The sequence below is a fragment of the Xenopus tropicalis genome, chromosome 9, assembly GCF_000004195.4.
Source record: "Xenopus tropicalis strain Nigerian chromosome 9, UCB_Xtro_10.0, whole genome shotgun sequence".
NCBI lineage: Eukaryota > Metazoa > Chordata > Amphibia > Anura > Pipidae > Xenopus > Xenopus tropicalis.
In genome coordinates, this window is record NC_030685.2 from 18,533,473 (window position 1) to 18,559,364 (window position 25,892).

Here is a 25,892-nt window from a genome sequence, read left to right on the forward strand (position 1 = left end):
TCTAACCCAGGGGTCCCCAACCTTACTCGTGAGTCACAATCACCAAATCAACCAAATAAGGGCTAAGATTGGCTATTAGGCAGCCTCTATGCACACTAAAAAAATAAACCCCAAAAGCAGTACCCCATATAGGGCACCAAAAACAGTAATTTTGAATAGAATAAGGGTTTGCACACAAAAAATAATACAGGCACAGTGGTAGTATTAAAAGAATATAGTCTTTTATATAGTATACAGAAATTTAACAGCAGCCAGTTTTAATACCTACCAAAAAATGTGCATAAGCAAAAGAAGTCACACAGGTTAGCGGATACACTTGCCAAAGGATGAGAATTACACCAACGTTTCGGCAAAGAGCCTTTCTCAAGGGGAATCCTTGAATAAAATACTATATTCTTTTAATACTACCGCTGTGCCTGTATTATTTTTTGTGCGCAAACCCTTATTCTATTCAAAAAAACTTGCCACCGAGTCAGGAATTCAAAAATAACTACCGTATATACTCGAGTATAAGCCGAGTTTTTCAGCACGAAAAATGTGCTTAAAAACTCATGCTCGGCTTATACTCGAGTGAATACTGGCATCGAGTGAATACTGGCATCGAGTGCACGCCGCAGCCGCACATTTAATGATCATGCCATCTATCCTGCCTAGATTTGCAGCATTTCAATACTTACACCTGAGCGTCTAGATAAGTTTTTCCTCCAGCATCCACCTCACCTTGCTATTGCTGAATACAGTAGCTCAGTGCGGCACCCACGATGCAGCCGCATCCCCCCGTGTACTCGGCGGAGGTGATAGTGTGGGTCCTAGTGCTGGAGGATCGCTGCGGGATGGGAGCAGAGACCCGGGGCCACCTGCTCTGTGACCTGCACTGGGCTCCTTTCTCCCGCCGCGGACCCTGGTCTGGCTCTTGCCCCGCCGGGCCCTCTCCCCACCAGGCCGGGCTGCAGCTACAGGAAAGCCTGGAGCTGGCCATGCGATTGGATCGCTACCCACGAGGGGAGGTGATAGTGTGGGTCCTAGTTCTGGAGGATCGGGGCTCTGTGCTGCCTGCGACCGTGTCTTGTGCCTCTCTGCCTTTGGCCGACGCTGGAATAGAGATGTTTAACCTGGTGCTCGGATGTGGGCTAAGCCGCGGCCCTGGTGGGGAGCTTCTGCTGGATCTGGATGATGATGAAGAGGAGGCTGGAAGTGGGAGGACCATGAGCCTGAGCCTCTTGCCAACCCTTAATCAGGTCAGTGCTTGGGCATGTGGGGATTAGTGTGGGGCACACCAGCTCTGCACCCCTTGCTTTTCCCTCATCCTATTAGTACAGCCACTAATATTCCCATGTGCCAGAGCCCTAAAAGACAATGCTATACTGAGCAATTACCACCATCAAGATTTGCTGCTCATTGGGTGGGTGCCATGCCATTGTTCTGAGAGGGCAGTTATCCAGACCTTTCTGATCAGGCACTATTGCAGCTCATAGGCTGCTGCTGAAAAATTAACCCTACAATAGTATTAATTATAACGACCATCCCCTGTATCTAGCACCAGTGTCCCTTCCCCATAAGTGTATACATACTGAATGTGACTATTTAAGATTCCCCTGATTGTGTATATATGTGTATATGTATATATATATATACACACACACACACACACACACACACACACACACACACACACACACACACACACACACACACACACACACACACATATGCACAATGAGTGTAAATATATCAAATTGGCTTCCGCGCGTCAGTCTCAATAATCATGCTCTGAAATTGATTTAATGATTGAATAACCCTAGGCTTATACTCGACTCAATAGGCTTTTCCAGTTTTCTTAGGTAAAATTAGGTACCTCGGCTTATATTCGGGTCGGCTTATACTCGAGTATATACGGTACCTGGTTTGGGGGCACTGAGAGCAACATCCAAGGGGTTGGGGAGCAACATGTTGCCCCCTGAGCCACTGGTTGGGGATCACTGCTCTAACCTCTTAGTTAGTCAGTGACTTGGGGTGGCACATGGGACATAGTTAGTTTATAAGATTCAAATGCAAACTAACTGAACAGTTATCTCCCATATGCCCCCCTCAAGTCACTGATTGGTTACTGAATGCTAACAGCTTAGAGAGCTGTAAAGCAGGAAGTAGTGTTCTGGCCATTATGTTAGACATCTGCCTGCTCCATCCTTTTTAGATTACATTTTTGCCTAACTATATTGAAAATATATTTTATTTTGCGCTGTCTATCCATTTTACCCAGTTTAATTTTTACACTGAACTGTTCCTTTAATGCCCAAATCCTACTATTGATGCTACTTTGACAGTATGCCAATGGCGAGGGCTACCATCGCAGGGTACTGTAGTTAAGGGCCCTGTGGCAGAGGGATGCTGTTGGAAGGGGCCACCATCCAGGAGGCCCCGGCTTATTACTGTTCTCTTGGTAGTGTGGTGCCCCATGAGTACTGATAGCACCCAAGGCAGTGCCTGGCAGTGGTGATATCCCTTTAAAGAAGAAGTAAAAGTAAATATACTAATGGCTGCATATTTAATTAATGTAGTGCCTACTGTAAAATATAAGGATATTATTTGTCACTGAGGAGTTCCATGACCATATAAAGGCCCAAAGCGGAAGTGGCAAAGGCCAAATGCTGTTTTTTTTTACAGGTCATGGAACTCCAAGGTGACATCCTTATATTTACAACATGGGGCACATGGTTTATTATAACCAGGGTCGGACTGGGCCCCGGCTCTAGTGCGCCCCGGCGGTCCAGACGCTACCCTTTGCCGACGCTCCTCCCCTGACGCATCAAATGTATGCGCTCGGGAGAGGACGTTGAGTGGGGGCCCTGCGAGGGGGGTTAGGGGGTGTGGTGAGAGGACGCGCCTGCAGGGCCCCTGGGTCGGTGGGCCCTTCACACCCCAGTCCGACCCTGATTATAACACACAAGTTTCAGTGAGTCATGTGACAAAAATTACATCACCGAGCACCATTTCTAAAAATATAATTTACAGAAAATGCCTATTGTGTACTATAAAGATTGTAGAATATTTATTTAGAATATATTAGTCTATATAATGATGAAAAAATAAATACAGTCCTCTGGGTTTCAAACACAAAACTGGGTTAATGGGGTGACATTTATATACTGCACATTTGCCAGAAGAATGTACCTGGCTATAAGCGATCCCATAACCCATAAGAAAGGACGACTCCTGGTTTGTTTCTTGCTATAATCTTCCCCCAATGGGATTTTCTAAATGACACACATACTGAGGCTTCATACAACCTCTGGGTGATTTAGTAGACTTCCTCGTGCTTAAACCAGTCCCGTCCGTCCGTCCGTGTGTGCAGTCATGACCTGCCCAAAGAGTTAAAATAAAGCAACCACTTCCCCTTTAAGCAGTTGCATGTTGTTTCCACGGCACAGAAAAGCGCATTGTTACATGTTGATGTTACCCTGTTTAGGCACTGCTAGGAGACACCCTCCTTTCTGTTACCTCTGCATTGTTTGTCCCTGCTCCTAATTGCCCCCCCCCCCCCCCCAGTGCATTTGCTTGTCAGCAGTTTGTTGCTTGGAAATGTGGCAGTCAGTCTGAACCCTGGCCTGCAGTTGGTGGCCATATAAGTGAATGGGGGGGGGGGGTGCAGTTGAGTGTTTTGTCCCATTGTACAGAGTGAATATTATGAGTATATTTATAATGTAACAAGCTGAGGCTTTTCCTATAGTGTGGGATACACAGAAGGGGAAAACCCTGTAGAACTCCGTTTCAGGATAAAGGGCATCAGGCCAGTTCCCTTAGTGGTATCTGGGGGCAGCCAGACAGGCAGTCTCTCTTCTCTTCCATCCCCCATTGGCTGGAAATGTGAATCAGATTCCACTTACTTATTCCTGCGCATACTCGTTAAAATTCCAGTTTTTATGTGTTTTTTCTTTCTTGTTACTTTTTTTTGCCTTCCAAAATTAACCTGTTAGGGTGAAGCTGGATGAGCCGCCTGTGTTACATAACCGGTTGCTTTTTATATTGACTCCATAGCTAGAAATACAATCTTCATTCCCCAGGCTGTAAGTAAAACAAGTTGAGATTTATGCACCTCTGGATGTAAATATCCATTTTCCTCTTAGCGGTTTTCTTTTTTTTTTTTCTGAGAAAATGATTTTTAAAGGCTAAGTTCAGCTGTTAGTAATATGCCAGACATGTAAGAAAGATGCAAGCAGCATCGGCCGATGGAGGAGTCGTAAAAGTAACCCAGGAAAGTCTTCTCTACGTTCTTTGGGTGCTATTTTTAAAGAGGCAATAAAGTGTAACAGTTTTGCATTCATAAAGTAATTTAATGCTGCGTGCAGTTAAACACCCACGGGTTCAGCACACGGAAATGCACAGGCCGTTCCAAAGTAGCTTTACTTTTAGCCAGTAACTGGCCAATAAAAACGCAGAATTTTGCTGTATTGTAAGACCATTAGTGCCAGCTCTATAGTTTGTGGCAATATTATTTAAAGGGGATCTCTATCCAATACTGTTAATTATACAGGTATATGATCTGTTTTCCAGAAAGCTCTGAGTTATGGGAAAGCTGTCTCCAGAGATGCCATTTTAATCAAATAATTCAGATTTTTAAATTGTTTTTTTTTCAGTAATAATAACAGTACAGGTATCAGACCCCTTATCCGGAAACCCATTATCCAGAAAGTTCTGAATGGGTCCCATAGACTCCATTTTAATCAAATAATTCACATTTTTAATAATGGTTTCCTTTTTCTCTAATAATAAAACAGAAGCTTGTACTTCATTCCAATCAAGATATAATGAATCCTTATTGAAGCCAAAACAATCCTATTGGGCTTAATTACTGTTTATATAATTTTTTTTAGCTTAAGGTAGGAGATCCCAAATACAGAAAGACCCCTTATCCAGAAAACCCCAGGTCCCAAGCATTCTGGATAACGGGTCCCATACCTGTAACTTGTACTTGATTCCAATTAAGATATCATTAATTCTTATTGGATGCAAAAGAATTCTATTGGGTATTATTAATGTTTATTGTTTTTTTTTTTGTTTTTTTTTTTAGTAGACTTAAGGTATCGAGATCCAAATTACGGAAAGACCCCTTATCCAGAAAACCCCGGGGCCCTTGTCAAGTACCCAATTAAGATATAGTTAATCGTTAGTGGAGGCAAAACAATCCTATTGGGTTTAATTAATGTTTAGTGATTTTTTTAGTAGACAAAGTATGGAGATCCAAATTACGGAAAGACCCCTTATCTGGAGAACACCAGGTGCCAAGCATTCTGGATAATGGGTCCTATACCTGTATAATAAAAGAAAAGGTAATTCAGTGCAACTTCCCAGTATATCATCTGGAATGCTTGGGACCCAGCGTTTTCCTGGTAAGGGATCGTGCCGTAATTTAATCTTAAAGTCTGCTAAAAAATAATTTAAACATTAAATAGAATTGTTTTGCCTCCAATAAGGATTAATTATATCTTAGTTGGGATCAAGTACAGGTACTGTTTTATTATTACAGAGAAAAGGGAATCATTTAACCATTAAATAAACCCAATAGGGCTGTTCTGCCCCCAATAAGTGGTAATTATATCTTAGTTGGGATCAAGTACAGGTACTGTTTTATTATTACAGAGAAAAGGGAATCATTTAACCATGAAATAAACCCAATAGGGCTGTTCTGCCCCCAATAAGGGGTAATTATATCTTAGTTGGGATCAAGTACAGGTACTGTTTTATTATTACAGAGAAAAGGGAATCATTTAACCATGAAATAAACCCAATAGGGCTGTTCTGCCCCCAATAAGGGGTAATTATATCTTAGTTGGGATCAAGTACAGGTACCGTTTTATTATTACAGAGAAAAGGGAATCATTTAACCATTAAATAAACCCAATAGGGCTGTTCTGCCCCCAATAAGGGGTAATTATATCTTAGTTGGGATCAAGTACAGGTACTGTTTTATTATTACAGAGAAAAAGAAAATAATTTTTAAAAAATGAGAATGATTATCTTACTTTCTGGATAACGGATGGACTTACATTCAGGATAACAGGGTTCCAAATAATGGATGCCATTTTTGGCTGTAGTTCCCCTTTACAATGCACAAAAATAAGACATCTTTTAAAACCATGCAAAGTCCTTTATAAGGCTTACATAGTGATGTGGGCAGAGTTTATTTCAGTCCAGTAACCCATAGCAACCAGTAAGATATTTTGTGCTGTTCATGGATCAGGGCCAGTGTTATTGTCACAAAACCCACTATATATTTGTGTTAACTGTGTCGGCAGGTTCTTCTTGTATACGCTTGTTGTGGCAGCTTAAGGGTTAAGCCTTACATTAATAGAAAAAAGAGAACCCTGAGCTGTTATCTAGGGGTCACTATAGTTCACATAACCAACCCAATGCATGTGCCTCACTTCCCCTGTTTTTTTTTTTTCTTTTTTACTATATATAAGGGGGAAATAGAAAGGACTCCACGTTTGGTTCTTGCAAAAGATTATTTAGATAAACGGTGCTCAGATTATGGACTCCGAATAACAAAACAGTCATGCCAGGGAGGGTTTGCTCTGTAGGCAGAATAAGTAGTTTGGTGAAGGAAATCCCTGCAACAGGAATATCCATGTGTGTTCATGTAGGAACATTTCCATAAGCCAATGACACATGGTATAAGGATTCCTAGTATAATGATTGCCTTGTACAAACTGTAGTTCTGTTTAAGGACTTTGGAACAGAGAGGGAGTAGGGCACCAGTTCTGCCTGACTCCCGAGTGCAGATCTAGTTGGCAGCGCATACCAGATTGTTGTGTCCGGGTAGGGTTAAAGTCCTAGGTATGTGATAGGTTTGTAGCTACCTGAAATGGCATTGCTCACACCTCCAGTGCCGAAGGTTAACTGCCAGCCCCATGCTTCCAACCATGATGTTGCATGCTATCTGTCTGTGCACTAGGTTTATTTATGGGAAGGGGGTACGTTTTGAGTAATATTAGAAAAGAAATAACATTCCATAAGTAGTAGCGATAGGAGTTGCGGAGTCCCTCCATACAGTGATATGTTGCAACAAAATCTTCTAGGGTCAGATGTGTGGCTCCCAAAAGTTTATCTGTGCGGGAAGGTCATAAAGAGATAAATATCCTTCTGCCTTGCCAGATACAGGGTTTGGATTCAGGGGGGCCATTTGCTTAGGAAGCTATCAACCGAAGTGCTGTCATGCCGTATTTAAAGGGGAACTCCGAAACCAAAAATTAGTTAAAGAGCCTCACACAGTGCAGAAACCCCCAATATGGTTGTACTGTGGATAACAGTTGGTTTAATACTGACTTTCCAGTAAGTTGTGCATGTCAACACCAAGTCACTTCTAGGCAATTTTTTTAGGTGTTTTTAGATGTTTCTGCCACATTAGTACAAGTGCTGCCAATTTTTAAGGCTAGGCTTTTTAACACAGGCAGCCTTCTCCCATTCTCTCTCTGACCCCAGCCTAGATTATGCAAAGTCTATATGTGCTGCCTAACCACTAGATGGTGTTTTAAATTACTTACATCTGATTATGAGCAAATGGCATGCATTTAGTCAGGGCCAGATTATGGAACTGCATTGGTAGTGGCTCATTGCATATGCTGGTTGGCCAACTACTTCCCAAATGCTCTTCTAGGGACCATCAGGCACCTACAGATACTCCTGTGAACATCTTCAGCTGGTAGGTGGATCAGATAACCCAAAGTTAAAGGCTACCTTAAGTGCCTATGGCCTTCATATCCTAGTATCCACTAGTGCCCAAAATTGACTACTGCAGGCCTGAACCAATGGCTAGGGGGTAAATCCGTGATCTGGACAATCCGTGACCTGTACAATCCGTGATCTGTACAATCCGTGATCTGTACAATCAATCAGTGATCTATACAGCTATACATTTGGTGAAATTCTCCAACACTGGAATCTGCACATTGCAAGCTGGTTCAGGTCAGTATTCAGGTCGTTTGAGCCTATATACGCAGGCACACCTCTTAATGCACCCTTTATGCACCTTTAATGCACATCTTCTCTTTTGCTGATCTACTTCTCGTCTGTTACTGAGCTGCCTCTTTCCTTTCTTGTTACAGGCGGCTGGGGGTGGAACTTGGTAAGGTGCAAGTGTATCAGGAGCCAAATCGTGGTAAGTCTTCAGCCAAGAGTTTGCTTTTTACCAAACTTTTAAAATATTTGAATTATTTGATTCAACTGGATTCTATGGGAGATGGGCTTTCTGGATAAAGGGTTTCTGAATAACATATCCTATACCTGTACTGTGTATTTTTTGGCTAAAGTCTGGTAGATTTAGCTTATAGGAAGGCATTGGTTTTCTGCTAAAAGAGAGAGAATGTTCAGTTGGGGTTGGGGAGATAGTGGAGCAGGTAGGTGGCAATAGGAGGATAGTGGAGCAGGGTGGAGAGGGTATAGGTATATTGAGCACAGATGATTGGAGTAGAAAGGAACTGGTCATGAAGTTTTGTAGCTGAGAAGAGAGGGTAGGGGGTTAGTGGGGCAGAGTGCATGTGGTTTACTGAGTACAGCAAATAAAGTAGTAGAATGGTAAAGCAGAAAGAAAAGGGGGCAGTTGTTCATTGGGGGGGGGGATGTGTAGGCCAGGCAGTAAACGTGGCAGTGGTCAGGGCAGTCAGAGAGACCATGAAGTAAACATATAATGTGGAGCAGAAAGGAGAGAGACCAAATTTAAACATCTTGTACAGGAAATCCTGTATCTGTACTATGTTTAACTATATATGAAAACATTTGTGTTTTCATAAGCTTTTCTAGTTACTCCAAGATTTATGAGTACAGTTGAACTTAGTATTGCTGTTTTTACAATACAAATTTAAATATAGATTTTTTTTTTTGTCCCTTCTCCCAGAAACCCGAGTTCAGATTCAGGAGTCCGTACGCGGAAAGGACGTTTTCATCATCCAGACAGTTTCCAAGTGAGTAATCGTCTCATGTGAAGCCCGGCTCACTTTTTTTCTATTTAGTGTAAACAGAGGGCCTGTGTCCTGTGTGCCCGTGCCAATTCCATCGGTTCATCCTGTTGCACTAATTCACACTTGTGTGACACCCTGTACAGATAGATGAAGGACAGAGGGGGGAGAAGGGCAGTTTCAGATGCTAAAATCTAGGAAGGTGCATTGTATTTATACCAGTAGATCACGGCTACTTTTATGCTGTGCAGTTTCAGCGTTAGTAGTAGATTTACTGAACCTGTCGTACAAACAAAATCATGTATATTTGCCTAGCCAAATATTTCTTATTTTAGCAAGTGAGCCTAGTGCCTCAGGGTTGTGTAAAAATATATCTATGCAAAAGACAATGTGTGCTGTATTGGGAAGCCCTATTAGTGCCAGAGGATAATATTCATTCTTACTTAGCTACCAGCTCTAGTTGAGATACAGCTCTTTAACCTAGTCAGTTCTTGAGTGGTTTTAGCAAGACTGGGGCAGAGTCTTTTAGGTTTTGTGGTTCCTACCGGTCACAAGATTGTATTACTCATTGAGGAACGACAAACCAGGAAATTCCCCCTCCCCAGTCCTGTAACAGCAGCCAAACAGAAATAAGCTGAATTTATTGTAAGGGCAGTGGCAAACAGGGGGATTTTCAGGTGTTCTGGCACTCTCAGTGTTAAAGAGGTGCTTCACCTATAGGACGTATGTTAACCCTAAAAGTAAGTTTTTGCCTAATAAAAGAAAATTTCTTAAGCAATAATTCCATGCAACTTCCCAATGCGAATTTATTGAATTTTTTTAGCGCTTTAAAAGTTATTTGTAAATGTAATTGCTATAGAAAGCAGCATTTGCTGAACTCCGGGTTGTTACTTTTTACAATGTTGCAAAGGGCAGTGTTACATTGTTAAATTGTGTTACATTGTTTCAAATGCCAGAGCCACCGGGGCAGAGAATAGAAAAGGACTGGCAAACACTACTTCTAATAGCAGTTATATATACAAATAAGTCAAAATCCGTTGCAAAATTGGAATGAATGTATATTTCAAAGTATCTTAGAATTATGTTTTCTTTTATTAGGCAAAAAATTATATTTTGGGTTTGCTTGTCCATTAAGTTTAACTTTAGGTATTTTATAATCATGGTTCATTAAAACTTGTGTGTCATAATAAAGAACCACCCACTTGGGCTTGGAAGTCAACTTGATTTTCTATGACCTGTATAGAAGCTCTTGGACTGTGGCCTTGTGTCTTTATATAGGCATAGAATATCTTGTTGATATCTAATAATTATCTATATTACTGTGGGGGGGGGGGGGGGTGTCATAATGGCATCTCTTCCTATTGTGTAAATAGTGATCTAAAGAGAGAGTGCAGGGAAGTCCTGCGCCTAGGAGCAATGGCAAGTCTGAGGTGCTTAATTCATAGAGTTTATTGCAATTGAAAATAGTGATAGCTGTCACAGCTTCAGTTGTAGATATTTCTATTTTGTTTTCCTTAGAAAAAGGGCATACTTCCTTTGCTCATATACAACTTTGGGGTTTGTTGATTTAAAGGAGAACTAAAGCCTAAAATAATATGACTGCAGAGGTTCAGCAGCCCTATCCAGGCCTTTAAAGTTGTCCCCAGCAGCTCCCTATCTTATAAGGGCATATTTGATTGTCAGTGGCACTGCACATGCTCAGTTTGCTCTGGGCTGCTGTTGAGAAGCTGACCTAAGGGGTTATGGGAAATTATCAAAGCATCAACAGAAAGTGAGGCTGCATCTGACATAGAAGCTGGTGCTATAGGGTTGGTTATTAATTCATTTTGTGCCATGCAATGTGAATTAATTACTGATCAGTTTTGTGAATGTAATATTATATATATATATATATATATATATATATATATATATATATATATATACAGTATAGTATGGTCCCTAAGCTCAGGTAAGTGACAGCAGCCCAAAGCACTTGCTGGGAATCAGCAGAAAAGAAGATGGGGGGGCTCCTGGGGGCATCTTATTCAGAGGCACAGATCTTCCCTGCTAAAGGGCTGGGGTGGCTATGGGTTTTAGCACTTTATAGCCCATTCTTTGTTAGCTTTAGTGCTCCTTTAAATTACAACTCTCTTTATACATGACCGTGGAATTATTAAGGGTCCATTGCCAAGATGTTTTGTGAATCTGTCACTTTATTTGGATGCATGCAGCATTGTAACCAGAGGGCCGCCGCAGTCTGGCAATAAACTGACATAAACATGTTCTTCATAAGGTTCTTGTGCCAGAGCAGAAGTGGTAGAAGCCATGGCAGATCTGTGCTTACTGCGTGGCAGGCAGACCAATAACGTGACAGGCCACGGGCAAGAAGTTAAGCAGCCTTGAGAATGGACCTGTCATGTCAGTTATTTGCTGAATATAATGTTGGTATATAGAGGCAATAGTGTAAGTAGCACTTGTACATGGGAAAGCGAAACAGCGTTCCAGTTGGGTCTCTCCGATGTTTCCAGGGATGTGAACACCACAATCATGGAGCTGCTAATCATGGTGTACGCGTGCCGGACGTCGTGTGCTAAGACCATTAGTGGCGTCATCCCTTACTTCCCCTACAGCAAGCAGTGCAAGATGAGGAAAAGAGGCTCCATTGTGTCCAAGTTATTAGCCTCCATGATGTGCAAAGCTGGTAAGGTAGACTTGTTGCAAGGAATCAGCTACCAGCCAAGAAGTAGCCTATGGGAGTAGCATATTATAGAACCAGTTACAGTAATGGTATATCCCTTGCAGAAGGATATTCCTTCCATTGCTTTAATTGCAATATAAATTGAAGATAATACCTAAATAGGGTATGTTTTCCCTTTAACTATGTATTCAGTGCAGGTACAAATACCCTTGGGCTTTCATTTGAGTTATTTTTAAGGTTACAATAGAATTGGAGTCCAGTGAGTGCCAATATAACTGTAATTCTTTTACATCACTGAATACACTGGGACTGAGAATACTGCAGTATAGAATCATAGTGCAATAAGCCTTTGCATATCAGCATCTCATTACAGTTCTGTAGGGGAGTTACCAAGATCTCCTTCTAGGAGGTTTAACCTGCCAAGAGCATGAAGCTTGGCAAGGGAACCAAATTATATGTTAAAGGGCCCTTTTCCATAACAAACTGCTGGTCCATTTCTAGTTATTTCTGGGTTCTAGACTTTTTTTTTTTTTTTTTAGAAATAGCAAGTTTAGTTTTGTAGGTGCTCTCTGTTAGTGTAGCATATGAGCTGCCTTTGGGCAGAACTCAGAAGCCAGTGTTAAGGACCCCACAGCTAATCTTACTTCTGGATTGTCCTTTTGTTCCAAAGGATTAACTCACTTTATCACCATGGACTTGCATCAAAAAGAAATTCAGGGGTTCTTCAACATTCCTGTGGATAACCTTAGAGCATCTCCGTTCCTCTTACAGTATATTCAGGAAGAGGTGAGTCTTCGAATGGGGAGTGTCTGGTAGTTACTGATTCAATTCTTGAAACTAAAGTGGTGCAGCCCATTCATATTCCGACCATAGGTCTATATGAAACGTATACCTTTTTGCTGTATCTATCAAATTTTGTTACAGCGGGCCCTAATTGTCAGCTTCTCTGCTGGGCTTTAGGGTGAAGAAACACAGAGATACTAGTAACATCTACTTATCATGGCTACTAAAATAGACAATGCTGATCATTTACTTATAATCATCTCTATGTGAGGCAATTCTCGGTATTCTTAGTCTTGACACAATATTTTCTGGCGTTTAGTAGCCATGACAAGTAGCTGCTACTAAGTATCTCTCTGTTCTGCAGGGGCAGTATCACTGGTGAGGGCAGGGTAGGGCCATATGGCATGATTGGGGAGGGAGCCTTGCTAGAAGTTTGACCCATAACCTAACCCTGGAGGCAGTATATCGGTCTGAACCCATTTGTTGCCGCACTAATTTTGGCCCAACTTGTACATCATTAACATACACACAGAAAAATGAGATATTTCACCACAGAAATGCTCAGTGTAAAGGGTCCAAAGCACAATCCCACCTCTAGGGCTATGGAAAAATACAGCCGAAATAATACAGAACTGTAGTCTGATTTGGGCCATTGCTCTGTGAGTGTAAAGGAAGGTTCCTTGCCTGTGCTCTGCTCATACAGTGGAGGAAATAATTATTTGACCCCTCACTGATTTTGTAAGTTTGTCCAATGACAAAGAAATGAAAAGTCTCAGAACAGTATCATTTCAATGGTAGGTTTATTTTAACAGTGGCAGATAGCACATCAAAAGGAAAATCGAAAAAATAACTTTAAATAAAAGATAGCAACTGATTTGCATTTCATTGAGTGAAATAAGTTTTTGAACCCCTACCAACCATTAAGAGTTCTGGCTCCCACAGAGTGGTTAGACACTTCTACTCAATTAGTCAACCTCATTAAGGACACCTGTCTTAACTAGTCACCTGTATAAAAGACACCTGTCCACAGAATCAATCAATCAAGCAGACTCCAAACTCTCCAACATGGGAAAGACCAAAGAGCTGTCCAAGGATGTCAGAGACAAAATTGTAGACCTGCACAAGGCTGGAATGGGCTACAAAACCATTAGCAAGAAGCTGGGAGAGAAGGTGACAACTGTTGGTGCAATTGTTCAAAAATGGAAGGAGCACAAAATGACCATCAATCGACCTCGCTCTGGGGCTCCACGCAAGATCTCACCTCGTGGGCTGTCAATGATTCTGAGAAAGGTGAAAAACTACATCCTAGAACTACACGGGAGGAGTTAGTTAATGACCTCAAATTTGCAGGGACCACAGTCACCAAGAAAACCATTGGAAACACATTACACCGCAATGGATTACAATCCTGCAGGGCTCGCAAGGTCCCCCTGCTCAAGAAGGCACATGTGCAGGCCCGTCTGAAGTTTGCCAATGAACACCTGAATGATTCTGTGAGTGACTGGGAGAAGGTGCTGTGGTCTGATGAGACCAAAATAGAGCTCTTTGGCATTAACTCAACTCGCTGTGTTTGGAGGAAGAAAAATGCTGCCTATGACCCCCAAAACACCGTCCCCACCGTCAAGCATGGGGGTGGAAACATTTTGCTTTGGGGGTGTTTTTCTGCTAAGGGCACAGGACAACTTATTCGCATTAACGGGAAAATGGACGGAGCCATGTATCGTGAAATCCTTAACGACAACCTCCTTCCCTCTGCCAGGAAACTGAAAATGGGTCGTGGATGGGTGTTCCAGCACGACAATGACCCAAAACATACAGCAAAGGCAACAAAGGAGTGGCTCAAGAAGAAGCACGTTAAGGTCATGGAGTGGCCTAGTCAGTCTCCGGACCTTAATCCAATAGAAAACCTATGGAGGGAGCTCAAGCTCAGAGTTGCACAGAGACAGCCTCGTAACCTTAGGGATTTAGAGATGATCTGCAAAGAGGAGTGGACCAACATTCCTCCTAAAATGTGCGCAAACTTGGTCATCAATTACAAGAAACGTTTGACCTCTGTGCTTGCAAACAAGGGTTTTTCCACTAAGTATTAAGTCTTTTTTTGTTAGAGGGTTCAAAAACTTATTTCACTCAATGAAATGCAAATCAGTTGCTATCTTTTATTTAAAGTTATTTTTTCGATTTTCCTTTTGATGTGCTATCTGCCACTGTTAAAATAAACCTACCATTGAAATGATACTGTTCTGAGACTTTTCATTTCTTTGTCATTGGACAAACTTACAAAATCAGTGAGGGGTCAAATAATTATTTCCTCCACTGTAGCTAATATTCCTCTGTTTCTCTCTTTGCTCACATTCCTCCTGTGTTGTATCTGTGTGGGAAGGTCACACCATCATAATTCAATTCCAAATCTATTTTCCCAAAGTTCTGTGTTTACTTAATGTAAAGAACACCCAAATAATCCTGCAGCACAGTGTTTAGTCTGGGTACCCTCCTTTATCTTGTTCTGTGCCCGTAACCTTGAAGGGTCCAGACTGCAGATCAACATATTTTGTTTCCCATGTTGATAGGGCATTGGCACAACCCTTATAACCCATCTCTGCTTGTTGGTGCCAAGTGCAGAATCATTCTTCCTCTTAGATTTGCTTATGGGCCATAGTGACCATAAAGGGTAACTAAAACATATAATAGGCTTGTAAGCAGGGCATGTGAACCCCCAACCTATAATAGCTAAGACAGAACACAAAGCTTTATTGGTTTCACAACGGAAAGATGCACATCTGAAACACCGCACCTTGCATTCTGTTATTGTGAGCACTCTCATCACTTGGCAGGCCACACATACTTATGCCACTGTCTGACAGTGCCGCATCGGCCGCCTCAAACACAAAATGTGAAGCAACCTGACAGATGATCTTTCTGCATCGTAATTACAGAACAGATATAGGAAGCCATGCATTTTAAATGCCTGAGCTGGCAACTTGCAGCCCTATCGCATTTCTCACTAAAGAACTGGGTTGCAATTAACCTGTTAATTTTGCAAGGTCGGCCAGTTGCAAGGCTACACCTAAAACAACTTATTTTCTGTGTCCTTAGTATTTAATGTTGTTGTGCTGCAAAATACATCCATGTCACTGGCCCATTCTCCTGCTGGGGTCCATTTTCTATTATATTTGGTACCCGCATTCACCCAAGCACAGAGCCATAAAGCTTTTCACATACCTGTTCTGTATTTACATTTTGGCAGCTAACGTGCCTATGTTGATCACATCCTGTTAACTCTCACAATACCAAGAATTTCAATTGTCTCGTGTAGCAGGAAGCCATTGACAGAGAAGAAATAATATTTTATTTTCTACAGATTCCCGATTACAGAAACGCAGTGATAGTTGCCAAATCTCCATCATCGGCAAAAAGGTGAGCAGGAAATTCAGCCAGGCAAGCAGTCTCAAGAAGAATCATCCGCTAGTAGCTGAATAGTTAAGGCTCTTTGCAGCACTCAAGGATGACAGGTTGCGATTTGTGTTGTTTGTTTGCCCCAGGGTGGTATTTGCCATTTTCAGCTTTAGTAACCGACACCAGGGAATTGTCAGTTTGTTTTGCACCCGGATGTACCTCAAAGGATTGGGGCCCAGTTACAGTATTCATGTCATTACTGTGGCGACCTGCTAATTACAGGTTACACTCTCTCTCGAACCTGTCGTGTTCTAGCTGTGCTAATATTTGTGCCAGACAAGTATTCTTTGTTTTAGCTATGCAGAACATGTCATTTGTTTGTTTTATGCTTAACAAATCCTGAGAGCTGCTTTACTGCTACCTGAACAGTTTCCCATTGGATATCCCCTTTCCCACTGGATATCCACTTAGAACATATAGGACACTTCTGGAATGGTCCGTATTACAGAGACGGACTATTTTACCAGAAGTACGCAAATGCCTCCTAGTCCAACATCCTATTCCCAAACCAAGGCTTTTCATATTATTAATATATAGGGATGCACCAAATCTGGGATTCAGCCGAATCCTTGCATCTGGCCAAACCAGATTCTTAGAATCATCTGATTTTTGTCACATAAACACAGATGTTGAAAGTTTTTCACCACGTGCTTTGCACGGATGTCTTTAACCCTTCAGTTTGGTATTCGGCCTAATCTTTTAGGGTTCAGCCAGATCTTAAAATAGTGGATTCGGTGCATCCCTATTAAAAGGGTTGTTCACCTTTGAATAAACCTTTAATATGATGTAGAGCAACTCTCCAGTTTTGCGTTTCGGCAGCTATTCAAATTACCTTAGCAACCAGGGTGTGGTTTAAACAAAAGACTAGTATTTGAATAGGAGACGACTTGAATAGGAAAATAAGTGCTAAAACTAGCAATAACAATTAAACTGTAGTTTCACAAAGCAATAGTATTTTGGCTGTTGGGGTCAGTGACCCCCGTTTGAACGCTGCAAAGAGTTAGAAGAAGAAGGCAAATAATTCAAAAATTATAAATAATAAAGACCAGTTGAAAAGTTGCTTAGAATTGGCCATTCTATAACATACTAAAAGTTAACTTAAAGGTGAACCAACCCTTTAATATTGTTTCACTGTAGGTGCTAATACACTGGTGGGATTTGTCTCCATTTATACCTAGGAGTTTGGGCACTAATGCGGAGTGTTTAGGCCTGGCACGGAGTTGGGGATCCAATACAACCCATGGGTGTTAAGTTGCATGGAGGAAATGGTTCTGTGTAGGTTCTGTGGGTGTTCCGTTGGATTGAGGAAAGGGTTCTGTGTATGTTCTGTGGGTGTTCAGTTGGATTGAGGAAAGGGTTCTGTGTAGGTTCTGTGGGTGTTCAGTTGGATTGAGGAAAGGGTTCTATGTAGGTTCTGTGGGTGTTCAGTTGGATTGAGGAAAGGGTTCTGTGTAGGCCATTATGTATCGGGGCCTTATCTGCTTTATTGCGCTAAAACAGGAAAGAACTTCCCTCAAACTATTGCCACAAATAAGAAAGTGCAGAATTGTCAAAGCTTAATATTCCTTATTACAGAGCACAGTCCTTTGCCGAGCGGTTACGGCTGGGACTCGCTGTGATCCACGGAGAAGCTCAGGATGCAGAATCTGATATGGTGGACGGACGGCATTCACCCCCAGTAGTCAAAAATATTGGCGCTGCCATGCATCCGTCATTGGAAATTCCCTGTAAGTAATAACCCACGATAGCATTCGTGCCTACATTCACAAGCTCATCCTTAGACATGAACCAAATCCCAAAAAACTGAGGAAGTTTCCCCATAGGGTGGGAGTAGATTATAGAATCTACTCCCACCCTATGGGGAAACTTCCTCAGTATATACATTGATAAAGTTATTTAGGATGCCCATCAAGTTCAGTTCTTGTGTAATTCCTGTTTGGCCTAGGTGTTTATTTCCATAGTTCCCCATGAGAGGACTCCGGAATCACAAATACCGTGATCTATAACGGAAAAACCTAAATGGATGAACTTGAAACTGCCTGTTACGGAACTGATCACAGATGGCTTTGCTTGTTCCTTGTTTTTCCCAGGCCTTTGAATTGCAATAACCATACACATTTATATGGCACTCAGTAAAGCAATGTGCACCAGTTAATTGAGATCTCAACACAGATGCTTTATGGGCAATCCCACCATTCGTCATGGGCTCTTACAGGTAGTAATGCTGGGCTGCTTTAGTGCTGATGTACGTTATAGCCCAAGCCTGTCCTTCCAAGCACATGTAACACTATAGTTAAACAGTGACATCTGCAGGGATTGCTGCCTCCTCACTCAGCATTTCATCATAATCCTCGGGGGGTTAAGTGTTGGAACTCTGCCAGGGGTGCCAGTAGCACGCTTCTACCTGTGAGTTCTGCGTGTCTGAATTATTGTATGTATCTGCTATTGGCACGTTGTGATCATGGTGGGGAGACTATAGAGTCCCTGTATGGGAAGCACCTCATTTACAGGATATACAGGTAGGCTGTTAACTATGGTGTTAGTCGGGAGCTTATTGCTCTGTGTATGTTCTCTGCCAGATATCCAAACAGCAAGCAGATTGTAAGCCTTTGAGCTATAACATATTTAGGGTTACTTTAGTCCATCCCAACCAAAATGCAAGGGTAATCAATCCTGAGCCCAACAAACAAACAGGACTCCCTATTTTGGCTCGGCACAGGGGTGACCAAACTGGCACCTTACCCAGTAAGCACATCTTTACGTGTGTTACAGCCAAGTACAAGTACAGCCAATGAATGCATCCTTAAAGAGACCACACCTGTTTTAGTCCAAATAACCCTGTGCCGCCGGATGAACAGACTTTAAAGCACTGCCATGGCTGTAGAACAGGGATCCCCAACCTTTTTTTTTTTTTTACCTGTGAGCCATGTTCAAATGTAAAAAGACTTGGGGAGCAACACAAGCATAATACATGTTCCTGGGGGTGCCAAATAAGGACTGTTATTGGCTATTTGGAAGCCCCTATATGGACTTGAAAGCTTACAGGAGGCTCTGTTTGGCAGTGCATCTGTTTTTTTTGCAACCAAAACTTTACCCCAAGCCAATAATTCAAAAATTAGCCCCTGTTTGAAGGCCACTGGGAGCAACATCCAAGGGATTGGAGAGCAACTGGTTGAGGACCACTGCTGTAGAGCCTGTCTAATGCATGCTTCTTGATCTGTGCCATTCCCATGTATTGTCAGGCAACATACTGCGTGGCAAAACCTGAGAGCGCTGGTGGCACTGGTTAATATAGAATTAGGACAGTAGGACAATAAATAGCATTGTTTACTGTAGTGTTTCATGTCTGGTTGTTTAGGAACACAGTGAATTGGCAGTTCCAGTTGTGTGGCATGCTTTGCCTTTATTGTTTCTGTGTCTGACTGAGCCCTGTGTGTGTGTGTGTATGTTGAATCTGTTTGTTCTTCGTCTCGCATGTGCTGTACAACCGCTTCCGACACAAACACTCCGTGGCGGGGAGGCTTCCTCCCTAGTACCTTCAGGAAGCTCAGCAGTTCATTTAAACAGCTGTACTTTGTACATCAGCCTGCTGGAAGGTCCGGAGGAAAGGGTTTTGTGAAAATATGCTGTCAGTATTTCCTCTTACACTGAGAATGGGTGCTGGGGTTTAACCCCTTCCTTCCTCATTGCTTAAAGTATACGTGAGGTGCTCCTATCTACCTGTATGTCTGGACAAAGCAGGGCAATGGCAGCGTATCGCAAAGTATCTTCTAAACAGTGCATTTGGCCTACAGGCTGATCCTTCGCAGCTTTGGCACTATGTAAAGGGGTCAGATCCATAAGGGGACATTCCATATATTATGTATAAAGAAATAAAAAAAAAAAAATGTGTGTGTATATATATATATATATATATATAGATATATATATAGATATATATATTTATTTTTTTGGTATTAAGAAATGACCTTTACCTGACCATATGGGGGTTATGTACAGAAAGGCACTAAGTTTGCCCAGGAGCAGTACCCCATAGCAACCAATAAGCAGGAAGAACTTACTTATCACCTGTTTAAAAGCATTTATCTTATTGGTTGCTATGGGTTACTGCTCTTGGGCAAACTTAGTGTCTTTTAGTGCATAACCCCTAAAGAGTCCTATGTAACCTATATACAAAAGCAGCTATCAGCTATACACTAAGCCGTGCCCACTCCCAGTCTCTAACATTAGCCGAGCAGCAAACAGTTAGATGCCTCTTTATGTAGGGGGAATAATGCTGCAAACTGGGAGTTTGCGGACCTTTTCATTTTGGTTTATGTTTCACATACTTTCAGCAGTAGAAAATAATGTGGAAACTTTATCCCGTGCTCCACTAAGCAAACACATTTGAAACACAAAACCGTAGGTAGGATATAGGATTCAATTGCATTATAATGAGAAAAGAGAGCTGCAAGTTATTTCAGACTGATCTATAAGCCATCATAGACTGAAACTAGCCACCCTATATGTGCTGATTATATGGGGGGGTGGGGCAGTTGGAGGTGCTGTATTTGAAGATGGGGGCCATGGCGGCACTTAGCGATTGGTGATGTCTTCCTGCGAGCATTTAAAGTGTTTATTTCTAGAACAGGATAGAAATAATTTAGTAGCATTAATTCACAGCCAATGATCTGCCCTCATCATAGTTTGCCTGCAATAACTGCCATTAACAGTACATTGGATTGTGGGATCATACTACTTTACGCACTGCAAGAAACATGGCCGCTCTGGGATCGTATCTGTACCTTAATTTTGAAGCAGACCCTTCAAAGTTGGCATGGGGCTCTGTGGGTGCCCTGTGGGCTGGAGTCGGAAGCATGGGGTGCCCCTAGACCAGAGGCTCCATATGACGATTTGCTTCCTTCTTGCCTCAGATTCACTTCTTTCCCTCATTCTGTAGAAGTGGGAATACTGGGCCTTCAGTGGGGATACGGATAGTAAATATGTACAACCCCCAGATTGTAAGCTCTCTTGGGCCCTCTGACCTCATGTGCTGGGTTGTTGATGGTTGTTTGTAATTGGTTTGTATTTTCGCCCAAGCTAGAGAGCTGTTGCGGGTCTGTTTTTTCAGACCTGTGCTCAACCTGTCCCTGCTTACCCTAAGCCCGACCCGCTCTTGCAGTAAAGGTCACACCGACCAGTAGTGATGTGACATAAGCCAGAAGTGACATCGCACACCAATCGTTTTGACAATGTGAAAAGTAGATTTTAGTTTATCCTCTAATTGGCCACCCCTCTGCAGCAGGTTACACGCATCGTAGGGGACATCATGTAGGTTCTGCCCGAGTCTGAACCTCTTTGCAGGGATTCTGCAGGTACCTGACCCAATGCGGGACTCTACCCCAAGGTGCAGAGCACCCAATATCCACCTGTCCCCACTTATCATAGGGACAGGAAAAAGCTGCCTATGGGAGGAGAAGCGTTATAATTAATACAATAAATAAGTATAAATACACAAGGAGTAAGTGCCATGTGGTATGAGACGCAGTAGGAAGGAGGTCCCTGCTTATAGTACATAGGGCCCTGCTTGAAGGGCATTTATACAATGGTTATGAAGGTCTGATTTACTTACTGGACTTCCCTATACTCCTTGCTCTGTGCAGATAGGGAGTGTTTCTTGTCCAGTTCTTGCCCTGAACAGTTTTGTTCACAGCTGCTGTATTTCACATGTCACATGCTGCTCTGAAATAAATGGTAATAGTGTGAATAGTTATTAAAGGCATATTCTCTTTGTGTTTCAGTAATGTTTCCTAAGGAAAAGCCTCCAATCACTGTCGTTGGGGATGTAGGCGGAAGGATAGCCATTATTGTGGTAAGCACTTAATGTTTCTTGTAATTTTATTTTGGTTAGTGACAGACTCGCTCTTTTATTAATGGAGAAGGTCTATGTAAATACAGCCATAAGCACTCACAGAAAAGCTGCACTGAGTCTTCTATCAAAAGAAACACAGGATTTCTTGTCTTCCTTTGTGTATACATGTTCTCTCAGAAAAATCCTTCAGGGCATGGCACGAGTCTGCGCAGCTCTCTCCCTCTCCCCCACCCCAACTGTGTTGTGTAATCTGACCTTCCAGCAGCTACAGCTACAGCTGCAGCAAGGAAGCTACTGAGACCAAGCGCTAATGGCAGCTGCTATCTTAAACAAACAGAGGGAACTTATAGGGCTGTTTACTCAGGTATGGTAAAGCTTTCTGCAGAATAAATATAGTGTTCTAGGTGGCACTAATGTGACTTATCTATTGGCAGTAAAATGCCAAAATGACTTTCCTTTAATAAGCATAATGTGGTGTTCATTTGTGCTAATGGTGCCAGTGGCTCTCTTCTTAGCCAATGCTATGTAAAATGCTTTCAACCTCCTTTCTCTGTCAGGATGACATCATTGATGATGTAGACAGTTTTGTTGCTGCAGCTGACACTCTAAAAGAAAGAGGGGCTTACAAGATCTTTGTGATGGCCACACATGGTCTGCTTTCCTCTGAAGCCCCCAGGTTAATAGAAGAATCGACTATCGATGAGGTGAGGCACTGTTCTACACTTAAAGGAACAGTAACACCAAAAAATAAAAGAGCTTTAAAGTAATAAAAATATAATGCACTGTTGCCCTGCACTGGTAAAACTGGTGTGTTTGCTACAGTAACACTACTATAATTTATATAATAAGCTGCTGTGTAGCCACGGGGGCAGCCATTCAAGGAGAAAAGGCACAGGTTTGCTTAGCAGATTACAGACAAGTACTGTAGAATACAATAGTGTTTTATCTGTTATCTGCTATGTGCCTGTGCCTTTTCTACTTCGAATGGCTGCCCCCATACTACACAGCATCTTATTTATATAAATTATAGTAGACTTTCTGAAGTAAACACACAACGTTTACCAGTGCAGGGCAGCAGCACATTATATTTTAGTTACTTTTATACACTTTCATTTTTTGGTGTTACTGTTCCTTTAACTGTGTACAATTTTCAATTCAAGTCAATGTTGGGGTTGGGAAATACTAATAAAAGGCACTGTTTTGCCCAGTGCAGTAACCCATAGCAACCAATCAGGTAGCATTTACTGGTCATCTGTTTAAAAGCAAACCTCTTATTGGTTGCTATGAGTTACTGCTTCTGGGCAAACTTAGTGCCTTTTATTATATAACCCCATATGAGTCTGCATAGTAACTACCTTACTCTACTCCTTTAGAACCACTGGCTGTCGATCTTTATATTCTTACAGTTCTACCCTACGGTATTACCTGTGGATGGGCAAGACCCATGAAATTACGCCATATTTCATCTCTGTAGAATCCACCACCTACCAACATGGCCCTTTAAACACTCCCCTAAATATTCTTCTTCCCCCTACCAGGTTGTGGTCACCAACACAATTCCACATGAAATCCAGAAGCTCCAGTGCCCCAAAATCAAAACGGTGGACATCAGTATGATCCTGTCCGAAGCCATCCGGCGGATTCACAACGGAGAATCCATGTCTTACCTTTTCAGAAATATAGGCGTCGACGACTAACAGTTCCTTCCGTATGGTTATAAATATATATATATATATTTTTAGGTATATACCAAGGGCCAAAACTGGAATTGTACAGTGTATCTGTGCCGTACAAAAGCGCTTACCTTAATATTTCAACAAGGCCATTTTTTTTTTTCAGGCTGATCTCTCTTATCTTTAGATTCACCAATCAGAGTTTTGTTTTTTTGGTCAGTTTCTGTTTTTGATATTTTTTTTTTTGTGAACAAAATGTCACACTCACGAAGAGCACTAGGTCTGACGGTGTTTAAAGCAGCATTACTAGTTCATATTGTGCCCTGTAACGGTTGTGGTTTTTGCTCCCATTCTGCAGGGCCTGCTTTGTTTTTGTTTTATTTTTTTTACCCTTTGCCTAGTTATAATGAAACTGCTGTGGGCTTGTTTGTTGTACTTACACGTCTTACACGAGGTCAGGAAACCTGGGGAGGGGAGGGATATATTTCTTTTTTGTACTTGGCAGGTGATGCCGGATGAATTTAGTGGTTTTTGCTCCACTGATGGAACCTTTAATGTCCGCTTTGTGCACCTTGTACGCTTCTCACATGCCAAATTGGCACTTTAATCCTTTCATTGGATGTCTCCGAAATACTGTTCGACATCTTGAGAGTCGGTATATAGGCAGAAGTAACATTTCATCTCTGTTGTGACATTTCACATGAAATCACCGGGCCACCATATTGAGGGAGGACTGCAGTATGGCAGAAGGTTGCAGTGGGCATTCGTGGCACTTCAGAACAGGCACCCTTGGCCTCTGTAGTGGACAGCAAGTCTTTCCCAGCACTTCAGTTGTCACGCTTAGCTTTTGTGTATTGTTTATATTGTGCTCTTTAGTTTCCTAGTACAGGTATGGGACCTGTTATCCAGAATTCTCGGGACCTGGGGTTTTCCGCTTAAGGGATCTTTCTGTAATTTGAATCTCCATACCTTAAATCTACTAAAAAATCGTTGAAATATTAATGAAACCCAGTAGGATTGTTTTGCTCCCCCCATAAGGATTAATTATATCTTAGTTGGGATCAAGTACAAGGTACTGTTTTATTATTACAGAGAAAAGGGAATCATTTAACCATTAAATAAACCCAATAGGGCTGTTCTGCCCCAATAAGGGGTAATTATATCTTAGTTGGGATCAAGTACAAGGTACTGTTTTATTGTTCCAGAGAAAAAGGAAATCTGTTTTAAAATGTTGAATTATATGATTAAAATGGAGTCTATAGGAGATGGCCTTCCCATAATTCGGGTTAACGGGTTTCCGGATAAAGGATCCCATACCTGTACTGCTGCTTTGTGCCCTAAACCCTTTCACTGCCTGTGGTAGCCTGTAAAGCATTGCTGAGCAATGCCGTACGTGTGGATCAGTTAGCTGCGAGCTCCTTGAACAGCACCAAAGGTGTGAAGCAAGAGTCAGTCCTGCCCAGGGGGGGGCGTACATAAGCGCTCTGCTTGCCCACCTGGCGCCAAAAAAGGGTTAAACTCAGGAAATGTTTGTGACGGTTCCTACCCAAAACAAAATCTGCCCCCACCCAATCAGAGTATAAGACCTACTGCTCGAGGAGCAAGGGGTATAGAGTTGAAGGGTGGGTGGGAGGCGCTCTCCATGTTAATGCTTTTTTTTTGTAGGAAAGCATATGGGGAGAAATGCACTTGTATTTATTTTCTGCAAAAGAAGATGGGAAATGTAATAAAATATTTGTTTGTGTGATTGTGTGTTTTATTTTTTATTTGCAATTCAGGAGAACAGTTGTGGAAGGACCCCGACCCACTTAGGTTTCTACTCATTAGGGTGTCAGGGAGTTTAAGAGGCCATAAGCTTTGAGAGATATGAAGATGAATCCGCCAATTCGAGCAAAGCACAGATCACAGTTCGTGCAATTGAGATGTTCCAGTTCCTCCTCTGACGCACTACAGGGCAGAAAGCACAGTCTGCATGGAGAATTGCTGGCGGCTATAAGGTGTGCTCCAGATCTGAAAAATATCTGAATTCTCAACATACAGGCATTTATATGCTGGTTATACATAGTTACATAGGGTTGAAAAAAGACCATTGTCCATCAAGTTCAACCCATCCGAGTAAACCCAGCACACAACCTATACTAACCAATCTATACACTCACATACATAAACTATATACAACCAGTAATACTAACTGTAGATATTAGTATCACAATAGCCTTGGATATTCTGCTTGTTCAAAAACTCATCCAGGCCCCTCTTAAAGGCATTACCTGCCATTACCACATCACTAGGAAGGGCATTCCCCAACCTCACTGCCCTCACCGTGAAAAACCCCCTACGCTGCTTCAAATGGAAGCTCTGTTCCTCTAATCTATAGGGGGGGGCCTCTGGTGCGCTGATTGTTTTTATGGGAAAAAAAGAACATCCCCCAACTGCCTATAATCCCCTCTAATGTACTTGTACAGAGTAATCATGTCCCCTCGCAAGCGCCTCTTTTCCAG

General features: G+C 42.1%; 1 protein-coding gene across 4 annotated transcripts in view; it reads left to right on the forward strand.

Moving 5' to 3' along the window:
• The window catches only part of prpsap2 (phosphoribosyl pyrophosphate synthetase-associated protein 2), a 40,122-nt gene extending 14,984 nt beyond the window's left edge, over positions 1–25,138 (forward strand). For all 4 annotated transcript variants that reach the window (XM_012970479.2, XM_012970480.2, XM_012970478.3 and 1 more), the window contains 9 exon segments: positions 8,103–8,155; positions 8,891–8,957; positions 11,462–11,634; positions 12,302–12,417; positions 15,773–15,828; positions 17,443–17,594; positions 21,648–21,718; positions 22,276–22,422; positions 23,257–25,138. In XM_012970479.2, the coding sequence (XP_012825933.1) occupies positions 8,103–8,155; positions 8,891–8,957; positions 11,462–11,634; positions 12,302–12,417; positions 15,773–15,828; positions 17,443–17,594; positions 21,648–21,718; positions 22,276–22,422; positions 23,257–23,415 (994 nt within the window). In that variant the 3' untranslated portion in view covers positions 23,416–25,138.
• The last annotated feature ends 754 nt before the right edge of the window (positions 25,139–25,892 follow it).